General features: G+C 50.2%; 1 protein-coding gene across 1 annotated transcript; it reads right to left on the bottom strand.

Moving 5' to 3' along the window:
• Positions 1-2,155: 2,155 nt before the first annotated feature.
• On the bottom strand, positions 2,156-17,118 carry Metrnl (meteorin, glial cell differentiation regulator-like). Its single transcript, NM_144797.3, has 4 exons — positions 16,750-17,118; positions 11,430-11,815; positions 4,789-4,848; positions 2,156-3,808 (listed from the first exon to the last, which is right to left on the bottom strand). Exons 1-4 carry the CDS (start codon positions 16,917-16,919, stop codon positions 3,489-3,491), a joined length of 936 nt encoding a protein of 311 aa, NP_659046.1. The 5' UTR covers positions 16,920-17,118; the 3' UTR covers positions 2,156-3,488.
• Positions 17,119-19,094: the final 1,976 nt, after the last annotated feature.

Raw genomic sequence — 19,094 nt, 5'->3', positions numbered from 1 at the left:
GTAGGTGGATCCTGCTGTACTCCTGTGGCATGTCACATTCAGTCTCCTAAACAGGTACCACAAGGCAGGAAATGAGGTCCAGGACACATCAGGGACTGGATGGAAGTGGGAGTGGGGTGGAGGAGACAGTACAAAGGTTAGGGACAGTACAGGGTGTGGGTTTGCCTGTTTGCCAAGAAGTAGCAAGTCGCCACTCAAATCCTTGGGACATACAGCCATTAGGAGGAGGCCTAACAAGCACTCACAGATGTTTCCACTTCCTATCTGTAACATGAAGCCCAAGTTGGTATTGGGAATGGAAAGGGTTGCCCATGTACAGGAGGCTGTCCTCATATCCTGAATTTGGCAAGTCATAGCCTCCCAATGAAGCTGGGCTCTCCCAGTATGCTTGAGGTACTGGGAATGGCCTCACAGTTCTCAGAACTTGACCAGAATGTAGCAACTCTAAGAACAGGGCCCGTGAGCTGGGACACACACAGGAGATGTAACCAACAGTGAGGGTCTGGTCCACGGGCTTAAAAGAGAAAATGAAGTAGAAGAATCAGTGTCTGGGCTTGGTGCCTACAGCCCAGGACATCATATAAGGCAACAGGAAAGGGCGCAAGGGTAGGTAGGAAAGGGACAGGAGACAGTGCAAGGAGAGTAGACAGTGTTGGGGGGTGTGGACAGTAGAGGGGACAGTGCTAGCAAGGGGCAGAGACAGTACAGGGTAGGGCAAGAGATCGGGTCAGTGGGATGAAGGAAAAGGCAGCAGAGAGGTACAGGAGGAGGGAACGGTGCAGAGATAGGAGAGTAAGAGAGTAAAATGGACAAAGCAGAGAAATGGGATGGTGAGGGAGATGGGGACAGTACAGGGGTAGGACACAAAGCAGATGGAGGAAACAAAAGAAAGGGACAAAGGAGAGAGAGGAAACAGTGGGGGCTGTATATGGGGCTGGAACAAGGGAGGGGGCAGTAGAGGGTAGAAGGATATGGACAGAGAGGAGAGTGCAGGGAACAGCACTGTCCCCTTTCATCTGTGTATCCTAGCTCATGGGCCCTGTCCTGTTAAGAGTCATGGAGAAGGGGACAGTATGGAGACAGAGAAGTATGGTAAATTTTGGTAAAAATTGGTGAAATTTGGGGCACAGGTGGTCCAGGACTTGAGCTTCTACATTGCTCCCCTGGCTGGAGTCACAGAGCAGCTCCCACTACTTCATGGTGTATGTTCTCTGGGGAGGCAGCTTTCACCCAGTGTGATGGCTCTACCCCAACGCTGGTTCTGTTCCAGTAACAACCAGCCTCAGCCATGGAAAGAGAAACTCCTACAAGGAACCAGGTGTCCACCTACACATATCTGTTAAATATAAGTTGTCTACAAGTGATGTCAGTACCTCTCAGCCCCAGCCCCTTGGGCCCTGCCAGCTCCAGCAAAGGTTCTTTCAAAGAGGCCACTTTCACACCTGGGAAGCCCTGCTCTCTCTCATCTTGAACAAGCAGCCTCACTCCCAGGTGCATCCAAAGCCAAACCCAAGCAAGTCTGACCCCAATCTCCTGTAGAGACAGGTGGTGGCCAGCCCACCAATCCAGTTCTGCAGCTTCCCTGCAGGCTGAGGGGAGGGACTGGGAGGGGCTCGACTGGGCATGGCATCTGTGTGACCTAGTCCTGCTAGCATAAGGTATCTTAATCAGCAGCCACGGTGGGGCCCGGCCCTTCACAGACTACTACTTCGTTCGCATCCTCACCCGTGGGCACCTGTCTCTTGTTGTGACCTGTAGACCTGTACCAGTGCAAACTGAGCTGGCAAACACTGGAGTGTACACACCTAAGCTAGCACATCAGCTTGCTGCTCACGGGCTGGATCTAGGTCTTGCCTTAGACGCTGAATGGGAACAAGCACCTGATGAATAAATAAACACAATTGTTGGGTCTGTTTACCTCTGAGGCCCATAGCTGGAGGGGGAGGGGATACCCCAACATGCCTTAGGAACTGGTAAGGGCCACAGAGTTGTCAGAATTTGAACAGGAGGCAGCAACTCCAAGAACCAATGAGATCCTAGCCAGGACTCTTAACAGGACAGGGCCCATGAGCTAGGATACACAGATGAAATGCAGCCCACCCCCAGCTCCCTATATTGGAATAAATATTCTTTGGGTTTTTTTTTGTTTTGTTTTGTTTTTAATTGTGTGTGTGTGTGTGTGTGTGTGTGTGTGCTTGTGTGTGGCGAGAAGAGGTTGCTAGATCCCCTGGAATTGTAGTTATAGGCAATTTTAAGCCACCTAACATGAGTTCCCAACATGGGAATCGAACACAGGTCCTTTGTAAGAGTAGCAAGTGCCTAACCATTGAATCTTTCTCCGGATTTGATATTTTTTGTAGCCTTTGCCTCTGACCTAAATGGAAATCGAGTAAATTTCAGGTGAAGGTGAGGTCACCGGAGTGGGCCCTAAGTCAATGATCTGTATCCTCCCAAGACAGAGATTTGATACAGGCCCTCACATACAAGGCAGAAGTCACATGGCAGGGAAAGCAATGCCAGAGTGAAATTGTTACAAGCCAAGGATTCCTGGAGTCACCAGAAGCTATAAAGTCCCTCCTGGAGTCTCCGGAGGAAATGTGATTCTGCTCACACCCATTCTGGCTTCCAGGACTGTATGAACGAAAGCCTACTGTTTAAGCTTCAACTTGTGGAGATTTTCTTACTATAGGGAAAACCCACACCCTCTGAAGAAATGGGCCATTAAGTAGGTTAGTCCCTTGGTATTCAGGGATTTGATGTGTGCATTTGGGGAAACTCAGGGTCAAAGGACAAGACTGGTTCAGTGGGACAGATGCAGAAAGCAACAGTGGCCTGGTAGGAGCAAGGGAGGAACAAGTCCCTTAAGCCAGGCAGCACCATCTGGAACTGTCCAGAGAGCAAAAGGTCTTTGGGACAGCAGGCCATAGCTGAGCAGAGAAGGTTCAATGCAGGTACCCATCTGATGGGTTAAGATGGATGTAATACTAGTCTCAGATCCTGGTCTTTACTCCCTGGAATGGGAGCAGCCTCCATACAGTCTGGAAAGGTTCTCAACGGCAAAGATGGTCTTTTAAAATAGAAAATAAAATGAAGGGGAAATTAGAAAGTATTTGCTCCATACATTTCCATCACAGGAATAACAAGGCTGAGCCATAGCCATCACTGCACACCATAACCTAGCTCCCACCAATATACCAGGCCAAATCCAATGCCTGAAAATAACTTTGTAAAAACACTATTAAATGGCACACCAAGGCATCTTTTACAAAAAAAATATAATAACTTAGTTTGCATTTTACAGCAGTTCCAATGGGTCAGGGCATCCTTGGCTGGGACCTAAGGGGTCAGAGCAGCATGTACCTTCCCAGTTCTAGCACCAGGCTGGGCCCATGCCACCAGTCTGCAATCTCTATCAGGATATGATAGAGCGACTGAGCCCACAAAACATGGCTCATCTGAAGGACAACAGTACTGTGTCACCCTGCAAGTCACTCCATATTGATTTCACAGGGGTTTATGCCCATTTCTTCTGCTTTCCTGTACATCCTTTGAAAGTCACTAAAGCGTGGGGCACATCCAAGTTGTGCCTCCCCAAAGTGCACATGTCCAGTGAAGAGGAATTCCCCATGCCCTGGTCGTACTCCACACTGCAGCAGTGTTGTGACATGGCCCAGCCAGTGGCCACTGTCCTCAGGAGCTGGCTGGAAGACCCTGCTCTTCTGCCTGTGAAGCCTGTTCACCCGCAGGTAGATGACTGACACTTGCTGTTCTGGTACATGTGTGACGTCCTCAATGAAGCCTCGGACAACTGTAGAAGAAGAAGACAACAGTGGTCAGCAAATCTAATGGGCTATGTCAGCAGTGGCAGGCACACAGCACATGTCACAATGGGCATGTGCCTGGCTGTCAAAGGCATTAGAGCTGGACGTGAATCTGCTCTAGTCACATGGCAGCCTTTTGAAAGTTCAATGATGAGCACAAGTCTGCGATATTGATACTGTCAGACAAAGATATGCCACTGGGCATCGGCTACACAGCACATGCTCTCCAAGTAAGAACAAGAAAGTAACGAAAATGCTTTGTAGTTCTAGGTACCATCAGGTGCCACAGTGCAGCTCAAAGGACAAGAATGATGAGAGGGGAGGTGACAGGGAGCAACTTGTATTAGGTAGCTGGATAGGGCCTGGAGAGTGGAGCAGTAAGGAGTCAAGATTCCACTAAGTGACAGCTCTTGGCTTTTGGATGAGCGTTTGAGCACAGCCAGCTGGACCCCAGCTTAATGTAGCCACTATTATGGCAGCAGTTCAGCAAGGACTACCCCTGGTCTAAGAACACTGTGCAAATATTCTGGCTAGGAGCCTCCAACCCTCAGAAAACATCCCTGACTCCAAAGGGGCTTTCAAAACCCCAACCACCTAGATGAAGAATGAGCCAAGCTCTGGGCTGGGACTGACAAAGGGACACACCAGGTTGCCCTCTGAACTATGTTCCCAAAGCATTTCTGAAAATGTACTGGGAACTGAAGGACTTCCAGAGTCCCCAGGAGGTTGTGAGCTGCTATGCATAGTGAGAACACACTGACACACCTAGAATGCAAACACCACCTCTGCCTGAATGCATGGTGTGCAGACTCACCTTAGTGTATACACAATGCACTACTCCCTGTGATTTCAGGGTGAAGTCAGCTTCAGCAGCTTCAGCAACCCACCCTCCCATACACACACACATACAAGAAATCAATGCTGACTTGGGAAAGCCCTGGGAAGACAACCATAGGAACAGACTTACCAAAGTCACTGGTACAGATGGCAAGGAGGACCTCAGTGTCACTGCAAGGCCGACAGGGGGCTGAGGAGGAAAGACAGGATAACAGGGTAAAAATATATCCCAGACAACACCGCTTAGTTTCAGACCCTCCCCAATCCTGACACTGCAGAATACAAAAGGCCTGCCTCCCTGGCCTCCGTGTGAGGGTTCATGGTTAAATGAGATAAAATCATGGTGAGACCTCTTGCCAACTCCAACTCTACCATGCTAGTGATCAGCAAAGAAGGAGGCCAAAGACCTACTTCTGACAAGCCAGCCACTAATTCCAAGGGGTCATTTGGCCCGTGTAGCTCATACTGTAGCTGCAATAGCATGCATCCAGACAAAGAGTAGGAGCGCCACACCGTTCACTGTGTTAGTGTGGTTCCAAATAAACAATTCTAAAAACAAAGTTGTTCTTACAAGCCCGTGACAACACAAAACTAACCCCAAGATGAACAGAAACCACAAGCGGATACTACCCAACCAAGGTACCCTCCTGCAGCTTCCACACTCACAGCCTACAATGGTGGGGGTATCTCAATGCAAAGCAGACCCCCTACTGCAGCCTGATGTCTACTCCCCAGATCACAGCCCCAAAGGAGAATCTCACTCCCCCCATCTGCCCTGGGCTTTTCTTACAAAAACCAAGGCTAAGCATCTGCAAAGGGAGTGTTGACTGGAGTGTGGGAGAGTGGGCATGTTTGGGGAAATCTTTCTGCTGAGGATGTGGGCTCTTCGGCTGGGGCCATCAGTTGAGCCCCTACTCTGGGCCTCATTAAGCCTTGGGACAAGTTATATACTGTAAGAGCCCATCAAATTGATCTTATTCACAGGACTTAGGCTTGAGACACCCAGAACCTGGGGCCTAGCATCCTACAGAGAACCCAGAGGTACATATACTCTCACTGGTCAACTACTTATATAACTCATTCCTTCAGTAATAGCTGCCTCCTGCCCTTTGCCCCACTTCCCCTGGTGTGAAACAGAAACTGTGGCTCGGCAGCTTCTCTACAAACTAGAGTAGATTCAAGAAGATGGAAGCTTGTTATCTACTGTGAATTATGTCTCAAGACTTTGTCCTCAGTTTCCTACTTTGGGCCCAAGTTCTCCAATAAACAGAAACCCTGTGGTACGACATCACAGACAAATTTCCCTGTAGCTATTCTCCTGCAAAGGCTTTGAGGAAGGCCTCTTCTTAGGGCATCTTGGTCCTGAAGAGGTCAATGCTATCTACATGCCTAGAGGCCACATACCCTGACCCCAAGTGCTGGTGACTTGGCCCCAAGGGAACCAAGACTGAACTCATGTGGGTGGAAGGCAAGTGAGCCAAGTGTCTCCAGGCCAACAGAAGTTGAGAGAAGCCTTATCGGGTCCTGAAGGAGTAAACCTGAGACAAAGTCTTGGGGTTTACAGCATCCTAATCAAGCACAGCTCTCTTGGACCCTTGAGCTGGGTGTGTCTGGGGCCCAATCCTTTGGACCCACCCCAGAAAGGGGGTGGGGTGCCTCCAGCCTGAGCACTTGCTGACTCACCCACCCACCCACCCACCTGCAAGCACTTCTGCTTCTATTTAGTTATCAGAAAAGGAGAAGCCGCCAGACAAGTACAACCTGTTGGCATCGGCACCGCCCGCCCATCAGAAAATGAAACACTCCCACCCCCATGCCAGCTCCACCTGGAGAGAAAGACTCCTGGAACCTGGTTTGCTGGTCCCTTGGATGTCGACCCTCAACTCTGGTTGCCCTGCAGCCCCTTTCCTTCCTGTGATATTTGCTTGGGTCACCACAGTCCCCACCACTGATGTCACCTGAACCTCAACACTGAGTGGCTGTGGTGTGTGGCTTCTGTAGCACGCTGCTCATCTTCACACTGACTAGGAACCAGTGCTTGTACTATACGGGCAGACATGGGTTGGTCTGGTCTGGAGCACAGACAGGGCCTGGCCATACAGGAGACCTCAGGGACTAACATTTTGGACAACATTAGATTCAGAGCACAGTACTCTGGAGAGTTAACCTTAGTTGGCTGACCTGTGCCCACAGGCTATCCTGGTGACCACAGTCTACCTGAGGGTCCCCCTTCAGGAGGAAAGGCAGCAGACACCAGGGAAAAGGTTAAGTATTCAGGTCACATAGTGTTTAGAGTTGGAGGCGAGGGTCCCCAGAAGCTACCCTAAAGCACCCCAGAGTGAAGAGTTACCTAAGTTGAACCAGGGCTGCTCCTTCTAGTGGAGAGGAGGTGAAGGGCAGTGACCCGAGGCCTGGACGTGTAACCTGAGACAAGTCCCTAAGTTTTGCTCTCTCTGTGAGTTATAGGTACAGGGACCTCAGCTGCTAGCTGCAGAGACTACCTCCTTCAGTTGTGCTTGGCCTGGCTCACAACTACCTGCAGGAGATGGCCCTTTGTCAGGCTAGGCATCCTGCAAATATGTGCAAGCCTCAAGGAGTTGGCACCATGAGTGGCAACTGAGCTAGTGGCCCACCTGAAGCCATCCGTGTCCTAATTCTGAGCTTCATTTTTGCAGAAACTAAATGTGGATACTAAGGACCTCCATCTCAAAAGAATTATTAATCAGATTCAAGTTCATAGCAACTGACACATAGAATGTGAAGATTGCAGGTGCTGACATCGCATTTCCTGGGAGCCACTTTGGAAATCAGGCAGGAAAATTCCTAAAAGGAACTAAATGAGGATAAAGAAAACAAGATCTAAGCCTCCTGGGGACAGATTCTGGTGAGGGCTCATCCTAGGCACAGTCGCCAGAAAGCAGGGAGAGCAAACACAGGCAAGAATAGCTGGATGCTAAGAAGGTCTGCAGACCCTGTAAGCCAGACCAACTGGTGTGTGGGCAGCACTGTCTAATAAAAACAGCCAAAATGACACATATAGTTCCAAAACAAAAAAAAATCTCTAGAATACCTTATGATAGGCGGTAAGTACAGTGGTTTAACAGGACCAGAGATGCACGACACACTTGGGCAGAGTGGCCTAGGAGCTAAGGCCTGGGCTTCTTCAATGATCACCACTACCAGGTGCCACCCAAAGGACAATGTGACCAAAGGGTTCTCTGAACCATTCATCCTTGCAAGGAAGTCAGTGAAGACCACACTGTTCTTTACCCAAGGTTGAGAGAGGATTATAAAAAATAATCCTAAGAAAATCACAGTGGCCTGAGAAACCACCAAGGCAGAAACTGGCCAGAGCTCCAAAGACCACGACCTTTGTTCTTCAGCCTCCAGGGCACAATGCTTCCTTCAGCTTCAAGACATGACCACCACTGGGCATGGTGGTGCACATTTTTAATCCCAGCACTCTAGAGGTAGAGGCAGGTGGACCTCTGTGAGTCTGAGGACAGTCTGGTCTATATAGCAAGTTCTAGGACGGCCAAAGCTACATAATAGAGAGACCCTGTTCTCAACAGAACAAACAAACAAACAAACAAGACATGACCTTCCACCCTCACACCATCAGGGGCATGCCCAAACCCTGAGTCTAGCAAATGGACCTGAGCGGTGGGGCCCCAAGCAGCGTCTCAAGCCTATTAGCAACAAGCAGAGCAGGATTTAGAGAGGATAAGTAGAGACGCTCAGAAGCAGCAGGCTCCACCCTGAGTCCAATGAGCCACTGACAGCAATAGCAACAAAAAGTATCCTGATGCCCTCCTCTTCAGTGTGTGTCTGAAACGCCACTGTGGCCACCAACCCCCTCACTTGACACCCCCTCCCAGAGTTCCACAGCAATGACCAAGATCATGAGCCCACCAGGATGGAATGGAACCAGGACACACCCGAGCTGTACCTGTCTCCTGAACCAAACAGAATCTCACCCTTGCTGGTCACCCCACAACAAGTTCTCCTACACAGCAGGGCAAAGAGAGGTCATCTGTAGTCAGAGGTAGGGCCTTCACTATGCTGCCAGATTTCCCTAAGCATCAGAGGTAGTGCCACTGCCCAGATATCCTGAGCAAGGACAGAGGGGCAGCAGATGCAGGGCAAGCAGCCACATCCAGCATGCTGGGGTCCAAGATGCTGAGATGACCTCTCATATGCCCTATATATGCCCCTGGAACAGCACTATACCCCACTGCTCTGGTCTTTAACATCCGATGCAGGTCACAAGACAATTATACAATCCAAGTAAACATGCAGCTAATGCTATGGACACTCGTGTGGACCTATCCTGGAGCAGCGGCAGGTTCTCTCCTTTCTGGGTGGGGATCAAGGCTCACCTGCGCATGGGCAGTTTCTCTCATGCACTCTTGTCTGGGTTCCAGCCCATGGTACCACAGTTCTCCTGAGTCAGCATAAATGAGAACTGATTCATCTAAGAGCTTGTCTGCCTCTGGCATAACATCCAGGTCAGGTACGCTCTTCCTTCTCTGATGACACCACCTTAGCTCTGTCTTATTTCTGAAGCTGCACCAAGGCCAAAGCAGGAAAAAGAAGAGGGGGAAGCCTGCTACTGGCCATAGAACCCTTGGAAACTGTCCCAATCTGAGCTGGACAATGGCCGACTACCATTTCACACTATATAACCACGCTTTTCTTAAGCACTAACAGCTCAGGAGACCCCATTCTCCAAGAAAGCCAACTGTTCCGGCTGAGACCATCTCAACCCTGGAACTCAGGTGGTGCTCTCCAGGATGGGTGGCACCTAGCTCTAGGTAATACTGGTTTCTATGCCCGTTTTCAGGCAGTGCTAGAGTTGGACCAGAGCTCATAACCACCTCAGTCTGAGTTCCTGCCCTGAGTTCCGATAGTCACTATATAGTGACTGACATTGACAAAGTGTGAAAAATCACTGCAGGTTTGAGTCCACAGACATCCAGGGCCAAGCAAGTGCTTGTTTTAGGACAAGGGAACCCTGAGGCTCAAACACAGCAAAGTCCTAGGCACGGAGATAGGATAACATTTTTTTCCTGGGACCCTGTGGCCTGAAAGGTACATAGAAGACTGAATATAGGACTACAGCTAAATATCTATGCCAGGACAACTGCCTTCCTGAAACCCCAGGAAAACCTGAGGCCACTCAACTGACCCCTCCAGGTCTCCCTCCCGTAGCCTGGAGGTGTGGACATGGAGGTAGCTGACGGTAAAGGGGAAGAGAGAGGGCAATTTTGGGGATCTAGCAATCATCCCCACTTATAAACAAAGAAATAAGACCCTGGCAGATCAGAGCACAGGAGGTGAGACTTGACTTGCCCTCCTGTAGGCTGACATCTCTCTACTCCCCGCCACCAAGACACATCGTTGATGTAATCTGTCTGTGGCAGCTGGTCTTTGCTACTTCGTGGGTTCTTCTTTTTCTCACCCTTTATCCTCCAGGTTTCAGTCCCTATCACTAGATAGGAGAGAAAGGATAAAGAGGACAGAGAGAGAGAGAGAGAGAGAGAGAGAGAGAGAGAGAGAGAGAGAGATCTGAATCTAATCTTGTTTCTCCTTTGAGCACAACTAACAAACCACATCCAACCCCCTGGAATGACCACCCACCACCCACCCCGCCTCTGGGGTCCTTGCATTTATATATTCTCTGAGAAGTTCACAGAACTTCGAATGTTACACAATCACAGAAACTATCTGTGGCTGGCCAAAACATGCCTCTGCGAGAGCACGAGGCAAATCAGTCAGCTGCTGCAAAGCGGCCCCATATCCCCGAACCGGGGATTAACGTGAAAACACTTTCTTATCACTACAGTCTGTCACACAGAAAAACATCTGCTGTGTCCAAACAAAAGAAAAAAAAGAGAAAGAAACAAAACCAACTCCACAGCTTCAGCTATTAGGCACACTTGCCACCTCATTTGGAGTGGCCTGGTTTAAGAGAAATGTGTGCCCGAACCTCAATCAATCAGCATCCATAGTTGTCACTGTGATAGGAGTTCCTGACTACTCTCTCCTAGTGAGGAGCTCCTCCCAGGTTTACCTACCCCAATTCCCAGCAGGCACCTAGCTACACAGCTCCCTTTCTCAATCTCAGGCCCTACCATGTACTTGCCGGCTTCTCCATGAGGCTTCTGGCTCTATCTTGTGGAGATGGAGCTGGGTCAGCTGTGCTCTCCCTGGAGACCTTATGTGTCTTCCTCAACCCTAATATCCATCCTCAAAAGCCTCTGGGATGTCACAGCTTTATGCTGTTCTGTTCCCCACCCAAAACTATTTCAAGTCTACGGCAGACACCAAAAACCGGAACCAGTGTGTAGGACAGCTGGAAGGGTAGGAGCTCCATCTCAAAGGAGCTGCAAACAGTCCTCTAGGGACCAGAACTACAAGCCATTCTCAGGGATCACAGCCTCCTATCACCTCACTTCCCTCGAGTCAGAAGCTCCAGGGTCCTAAGGGTACACAACAAAGAGAAGTCTTCTTAAAAGGGGGCTTGGATGAAAAGGATGTGTTCAGTTTTAAGGTCCAACACTCTCTCACTTTGCAGTCCTTCAGTAGGACCAAGGATTCATGGGACAAGTGTGCCTCACTGGACCCATAGACATAGGAATGTTTCACAGAGGTGAATTCAGGAGGTAGTAGGGGAAACAATCAATGTGACTAGTGAGCCTCCAATGTTACCTAAGAGGAAGCAGCAGGACAGGTTAGCTAGCCCATACTGTCCCCACACAGGGTACTCACCAGACAGCACGTGCAGGTCCAGTCCCCTCTGCCCACTCATCAGCTCATACTGGAAGCCTGTGGTCCTTCTGCTGATGTCCTGTTGGGGTGTCGCCTCCACAAATAAGCCTCCCTGCTCCAGGCTGAAGCACTGCACTTGGCCAGGCTCACCTCTGATGTCCCGCACCAACAGTCTTAGTTCTCCAGTTTTTTCCAAATAAATATTGGCTCCAGAGGAGTCCCTGAAAGGCTTGATGCACACAGTCAAGTTCTGGGCAGGTGAGAAGGTGTTGGGCCGTAGGTTAACAATGAGCGCCCCAGTTGGGTACATCCACTCCACAGAGCCTGCGGAGCAGCGCAGGTACACCTGCTCCACCTCCTTGCTGCGTGCCTCTCGGGTGAGCCCACTGTAGGAGGAGGAAACAGGGTCAGCCAGGGTCTCAGAGCTGAGGTCCCACGTACATCACCCTAGGCACAGCCTCACGCATGAGCCACTCACACTCACCCGGAACATGCAAAGGCAACCCACCTCTCTCAGCTTCCAGTGGACTTGCTCCAAGAGGAAAGCTGAGCAAGACCCAAAGCTCTGATGGTACAGACCACGCTGGCTCCCTAGACCCTAGATACACCCCATGCTACAACCCAGGGCACCAGAGTCTTAGTAGCTTCCTTAGCCATGGAAATGGCACCAGGAAGCTACAGCCAAGAATGATCTGGGCATTCCAAGACATCTAGCAAAGCAGACCAGCAGGGCCACTGCACCACCAAAGGTTTCCAGACACTCAAAGAAATGGAAAACAAGGATAAAGCTTGTGTGTAGAGATGCCATGGGTGCCAAACCAGCTGGAGGAGTTAGCCACAGGAAATAAGAGATCTCAATTTTCCTTAAGGCAATGATCTGACCATTTGTCGTTCATTCTCAGACCTGAAGTTTATTTCACCAATCATATTTAAAAAAAAAAAAAAAAAAACGAGTACCATTAAAGCAGAATTCATTATGAGGGTAAAGGAAACATCCCTTGGGGAGGAGTCTAAAGAACAAAAGGACCTTTAGATGAGATTCCTAAAGTAATAAGTTTCCTAAAGTAATAATTTGATCTCATGCATGCTAAATGAAAGGATGCATGTAGTATGCTACACCCTTGTGAGGCAGTATTGTTTAAAAAAAAAAATCTGAAGCTCCTGAAAATGCAGAAGTTTCTCCTGCTCAAACTATAAAGCAAAAGTCAGCTTGTTGCTAAGGTTACATCATAACCACAGTGGTCTTGGAAAGAAAGCAGCGGCTTCAGCAAAGAGTTCTATTACAGGCGTTTGGTTCTGATCTGATCCCAGACAGGTTCACCCACATTCTTAGGATTTTTATGCAAAATAAAAAAGGCTCTATCCAGAACGTCGACTGAGTGAGTTACCAGCAAGCTTTTCTGCAGGCGAGAAAATGCATAACACATGGCACCTTTACTGTGAGTGACTCATGCTTCCGGCCCCCAAAACCTCATTTTGTATACAAGGGCTACAGTAGTCTAAGACTGTAAGTCACCCCACGACCACATCAGAGAGAAGCATTGTGGGTGAACCCCTCCTGACCTGCTTCCCACCCCCACAAGGCTCTGGGCCAGGAACAGCCAGCTAGCAGGCACTACCCAAGTCACACATGTAGAATAAACTTACAAATTACAGCCAATAAAACTCACACAAGTTCATTTGACACCTATGCAGGAATGGGCATAATTATAGCATTATATGAAAATTAGACTAAATGGGCACATGGCTAAAACCTAATGATTGTGTTTCTCTTTCTCCTGTCTCCAACATCAAGGGACAACTGACACTTACACTAGAACAGTCACAAACCTCAACTTACAAATATAAATTATATTTAATATAAAGCACCCAATATGAGGTTTTGCTTCCTGAGAATCAAGAGCATGGAGGCCTCACTACAGAGACTCTGGGGGCCTCAGAGCATGGAGCCTCAGTGCAGCAGAGGTGGATAAAGAGAAACACTATCCTCCACAGGATACTCAAGGGGACACAAGGCCAGCCCACAATGTCCAGACTCGGGGCTGCCATCCCAGCAGCCACCTGCACTATGCGGTGCCCACTACACCCACTTAATTGGAAAGAACAACATGAGGGCAGAGAGGGCCCACAGAATGAGATACCTGTCGGCCCACCTCTACTCTGGCTTCACTAGCTAAGGAAAGGATTAACCGTGCATCCCAGGACAAGCAAGAGTGTTTCCCTCACACTCTCCTAAAATATTCAGACCACTAAGAAAACAACTAGTAGCCGGATACAGGAGCTTTCACATCAAAGCTAGTGCATATGCACAGCCCATGGTTAGACAAGCAGGAACTAAAGTAAGGGGTCCCTCAGCCAGACAGACCTCTAACGAAGTCAGGGCAGGTTCCCACTGCAGTACCTACTACCCCAAATCTCCATCTTAAATGCCCAGCATCATATCATCTTAAATGACCACTGATCCACAGGACTTTACCGTCGTGGTGAGATACAGATGATACATCATGCTCCACAGCTATGATGAAGTTACAAATATAGACAAAACTGGTCCTGGTCTACATAAAACTGACAGGAATGATCTGATCATAAGGTAAACTGAATAAATGGCGTCCGCGCTTGTGTGTGTGTGTGTGTATGTGCGTGCATGTATGTGTACGTGTGTGTATGTGCGTGTGTGTGTGTGTGTGTGTGTGTGTGCGCGCGCGCATGTGAGTGTCTGTCCCAGGAGCAGCACAATGCCTTGCACATGCTGGACAAGCACTATATGACTAAGCCATTTCACCAGCCCAAAGCTTTCTTTTTTTTTTTTCCAATCAGCAAGGCTCACTACCCAGATGAACACAAATTTTAATGGCCTTGTAAGACAAATCATAAATTCCAGATTTGTGTGAGGACCCGAGGATGTGAGCAGGACTTGCTCAGGTACACTGCTAATACCCACAGACAAGCTACTAGAACAAGACAAGGGTCTCTACAAGGGTTTTGGATCCAAGAGAAACCAAAAGGTTCTGCTGCTAAGTCTTGCCTTTCATTTCCCACCTCACAAGACAGCCCAGGTGTGACTACGCCTGCCGACTTCCCACTGATCACAGTGAGAAAGTTCATGGTCCACCTTTATGGCACTGACTAATCAACACAAAATTTCCAACTTGATTCCTTGCAAACACCTAGCGTCTATATGAGTTAAGTGAAGTGGCCAGGGCTGTGGAGAGCAACTCCCTTCCTACCAGAGGCCAGAATCCAACATTTTGAGTCTTGCTTCACCCATTGATTTGTTCTAGACTGCTTGAAAAGAAAACACTCATAAACACTGTAGAGTAGCAAGCTTGCCAGCATGCTGGGCAGTAGTCAACTGACCTGTGAAGTGCATTTATAAGTGGGGACCATGCCTATAACAAAAGGGAATATTATGTGTTCTCCCAATCCTATCTACCTACCTACAACTACCAGACACCTTCAGCTGTCCTCTGCAGAGCTGTGCCCTGGGAAAGAAGCCCTCAAGGGAATCCCAGAATAGGAATGAGTTGGGGGAGAAGGGCCAGGTAGGCATAAGGATGACCAGCTACTGGACAGTTCCCACTGCTCACACACTTTTGGAGGCCTTGGCCTGGCTCTGGAGAAGGACAGCAAGGGGAGAGGGGGAATCCAAGGGGACAGGTAGCCAGCTCACACTGCCCAGACTTGAATTTGGGGGCTGCCACCCCAGCAGTCACATGCATCACGAGGTAGTCATCTGGTTCCACTTAAATGAGAATGGACCCACAGAAATAAGGTGTCTTTTAGTTTGTCTGTACTCAATCCCTCACTACCTTGGGGAAAGCCACCCCTCACCATAGATCCCCGGGCTCAGGGAAAGGTAGTCTTCCAGGCACATCGCCTTCTAAGAACCTGGAAGAAAAGCAAGTGTCTGGAAACCTCATTTAAAGGCAGGCGTTCCGTTTCTGGTTTTGGTCTGCCGGAACAGGGCACACCAAGATCTGAGGTTAGAGTACACTAACTCAGCAGTGCTGGTTGTGAGCAGAGAATTAATTACCACGGGGAAAGGGCCGCCCGGTAAGAGCTTAGCATCACAGGCTCATGGCCAGCTCTATGATGGCGCCAGCATTCCCGAGGCCAGTCCTCCCTCAGATCCAATCTGCTCTTGTCTGCCCCAAGCCCTCTAACTCCCTGCTCTTGCCAGGCAGAAGGGATTTCTGCGGGAGAGAAAGCTCCAACTCCCTTAAAGACCGGTACTGCAGAGCTCAAGAAGCTGCTCTCAATCTTTCAGTCCAAGCACTCCAGCAGGAGTCTTGATGAGGGTTGATTTTGGTCTCTGTGGTTTTCTCAGAAAGTCAGGCACTGTAAGTGTACAAGATAATCATTGATGCCCTGCTTACGCAGATCCGGGCACTGCCCAACATCCACCTTTCTCAGAAAACCCTCTTGACCAAAATCACCCACCGCACGCATTGCCCCATGAGCCCCCTTCACTGGAGTCTGTGCTTCAGACGAGATCGTGTACCTCCCCAGGCCTGCGCAAGCGCCCTGCCCCTGGGATGAGCTACATCAGACCCCCACCGCCGTCCCAGCCCACGTTTTCAGGAGACCCGCATCAGCGCAGCGCGCTATGCAAACCGCTGAATTGGCAACTTGCAGCTGTAAAAAACTGGCTCTGCAAAGAGAGGGGGCCGGCCGCTGTGCCTGGCGCGTTCTCAGTGTCCAAAGTAGCTACGACTCCTCAGGCACCCCGCCCGCGCACACTTGTGACTTGTGCTTCTTTCCATACGTCACACTTCAGTTAAAACAACAGCAAAAAGTCCTCCGCTGTCACTGCTGATGGGGACGAGAGAGAAGTGTCACAGGAACCCTGTGCCCTGCTGCCAAGGGCGGCTTGACCTTCACCAAGCGGGCTCAGGGCTCTACCCTACTGCATTTGGCCGCAGACAGGTGTCGACCCCATCTCTTTGCCCCAAAGATACGGTCTGCAGCCGATACGGGTCTCGTTTGGACCCCACGCTCTCCACGCCACAGCTGTCCCTCTAGATGAGCACAATCCCAACCCTTTCCCAAGAATCAGAAATCCCAACCGTTGGGAGGACCAAACATGCAGCCTATGGAGCCCAGGAAACCCACTAGGGCAGTATTACGCGCGCGGAGAGTGGGCGTCTTCCGAGCTGGGACCCAGATGCCACCAACTCTTTTGTTCTGAAACCAGAGCTAGGGCGGGGGTCACCGGACTTGGCCAGCATAGCTGTCCCTACCCCGCAAGCTCTGCCACTCGCTGCCGAGGGCTCCGGTCCAGGTCCAGGGAGTCCACGCTGGAATCACCCGCAAGACTCACCTCCCCTTCCAGCTGCACAGGTCGCTGGAGTACTGAGCGCTCGCGCCGCCCAGCAGCAGTAGTAGCAGCAACAGCAGCGGTGGCGGCGGGGGCGGACCCGGCCCAGGGCCCGGGGACCGAGGCCACTGCTGCCCCGCGCGCCTCCGGGCCGCCCACACCGCACCCCGCATGCTCCGGCCGGGTCTGCGTCCGGTGCGTGCCTGCACCCACAGAATAGGCTCTTGAGGCAGAGCGATGGGAGGCGTGGGTCCGCGTGCGAACTGATCACGTCGCGCGTCTATAGCCCATCCCGGCTCGCCCCTAGCCGCCCACCACAGGAGCCGCCCAAGCTGCAACTAGAGAAGCGCGCCGGCTGCCCCTAGAACCTCTGAGCTGGCAAGTTCCCGGACCGTGGTCTGGCTCAGCTGGGGGGCGGAACCGTGAAGCCACCCCGCCCTCGGCCGAGCTCCGCCCCCGCCTGGCCTTCGGCCCGGGCCAGCAGTTCCGCCCCGTGCGCCAGCTCACAGATCTGTGTCCTGCCAGCTCTAGCCTGGAACGCCCTGGTGTCACGCCGCAGATACTCAGTGGGCAGCATCTCGCCGCACAGGACAAGGGAAAGTGCAGCTCGGAGTGGGACAAACGACTTTGCAAAGAACGGGAACAAGGTCAGGGAGGAGGGCTGGGGCTGGGACGAAGAAGCTGTAGGGATGGGGATGGAAGAGTTTGGGCCTGGGGGAACTGCACTATTATGCACGAAGTGAAGAAATCTGAGCTCCTTCCAGCAGCTAGACACCATCTTTTAGACAGCCTGAGTGGCCTCCAGTGCACAAGGACTATTGTGATGCTCACAACTCAAGAGCGGTGGCTTCTTGGGGTTCCTGGCACCCTCTCTTTCTGTTCCCCAGCTCAAAATTTGCCTTGGGAGGGAGGAGAGAGAGAGAGAGAGAGAGAATATCAGAGAGAGACTGAGACTCTGCCATTAGTAAGCACTGGCAGCTTCTACGAGGTTATTCGAGACTCTGGAACATCCATCCCATAGAAAGGCCTCAGGTGTGCAATCAGTCCCCAGGCCACACTTTCAAGTGTCCTGTGGTCTCTTGTTTAATATTCACTTTGTCATCTTGAAGCTGAGGTTTTAGGCTGGATGCTTCTTTACAGTGAAACCTACCTTGGGCAGTGTGGAGCTTTATCGTCATTTCATCTTGGGACCCATTCTATACTTCAATAGTATCTCCCATCCCGAGTTTGACAGATCCAATTGTCTCCAAATATCCTTCCAACAGAAACAAAAAAATAACCATCTGAGAGCCCAGTCTGGCCATGAAGGGGCGTCGCATGGAGATCATGGTGATCCTAACATCTAGTGGGGGAGCTACACAGGAGCAGGGCAGAAATAGGGAGGTGGAGGGACACATTCTCTGGCCTGGAGCTTGATTTAAAAAACAAACAAACAAACAAACAAAACAGGGAGAAGGTGATGAGGCAATCTTTCTTCACTTCAAAGCCCCAAACAGTATCAAATGATGGACGAAACTGGCCTGGATAGGTCAGGAGGAAACAAGGGATTCCAGAGTACCCTCTATGCATGAGGAAAGGCCTAGAAATGCAGTTTATTTATTAGGTGGCAACCATACTGAGAGTAAGAGGGACAAATTTATGTCTTCAAGAGGAAGAGCCAGCACCACCTGTGGCTTTGAGGCCACTAAACAGCTGAGGAAAGGAGAAGGTCTGGGGATCTGGAAAAGACATCTGAAGTTTAAGAATCAGTGTAAAACAGTCGTACAGCTGAGCAGGTCTTTCTACTCAACTAAAACCCAGAACTGGAACCCTGCCTCGAATATAAAGTGATGTCACCTTGAAATTCAAGGCCCTGTTTGATGCTCCAGGGACATACCTGTGCATTGAGAGCTTGAAGGTCTACTCCACCAACGCCAAGGCCCTTAGAGTATACACCTTGTCCCTATCACTGCAGGGTTCCAGTGCACAGACATTATATGAGCCAGGTGATAACCCCAAGCAGGTGAGGAAAGGAACCTGCCAATTGCACACTGTAAACTCTGGCTACTTTCTATATAGTAATCCCTTTTACTAGGGACTCTGTAGAGATGAATACACAATTTGCATGTAGCCAATCATGTCTCATCCATCTTGGAAGGCCTATATGGCTCATCACAGTTCAGATCGTAGCATGAAAGCAAGTAGGAGTGCTATCCGGTGCAGATGTTAAGAGCTAATGACCTACAGTCACTAACAGAGGGCTCAGGTTGACTAAAGCTGGTTCTGTCCCAGGGAATGGTAGAGGCTCATGTGCATTTGTCAAAAAAACAATGGAACACAAGATTGAACTGGAATCTATACTTTGCCCT

The sequence above is a fragment of the Mus musculus genome, chromosome 11, assembly GCF_000001635.26.
Source record: "Mus musculus strain C57BL/6J chromosome 11, GRCm38.p6 C57BL/6J".
Lineage (NCBI taxonomy): Eukaryota > Metazoa > Chordata > Mammalia > Rodentia > Muridae > Mus > Mus musculus.
Note: the sequence above shows the minus strand (reverse complement) of the source record. Positions and strands in the feature narration are given on the sequence as shown.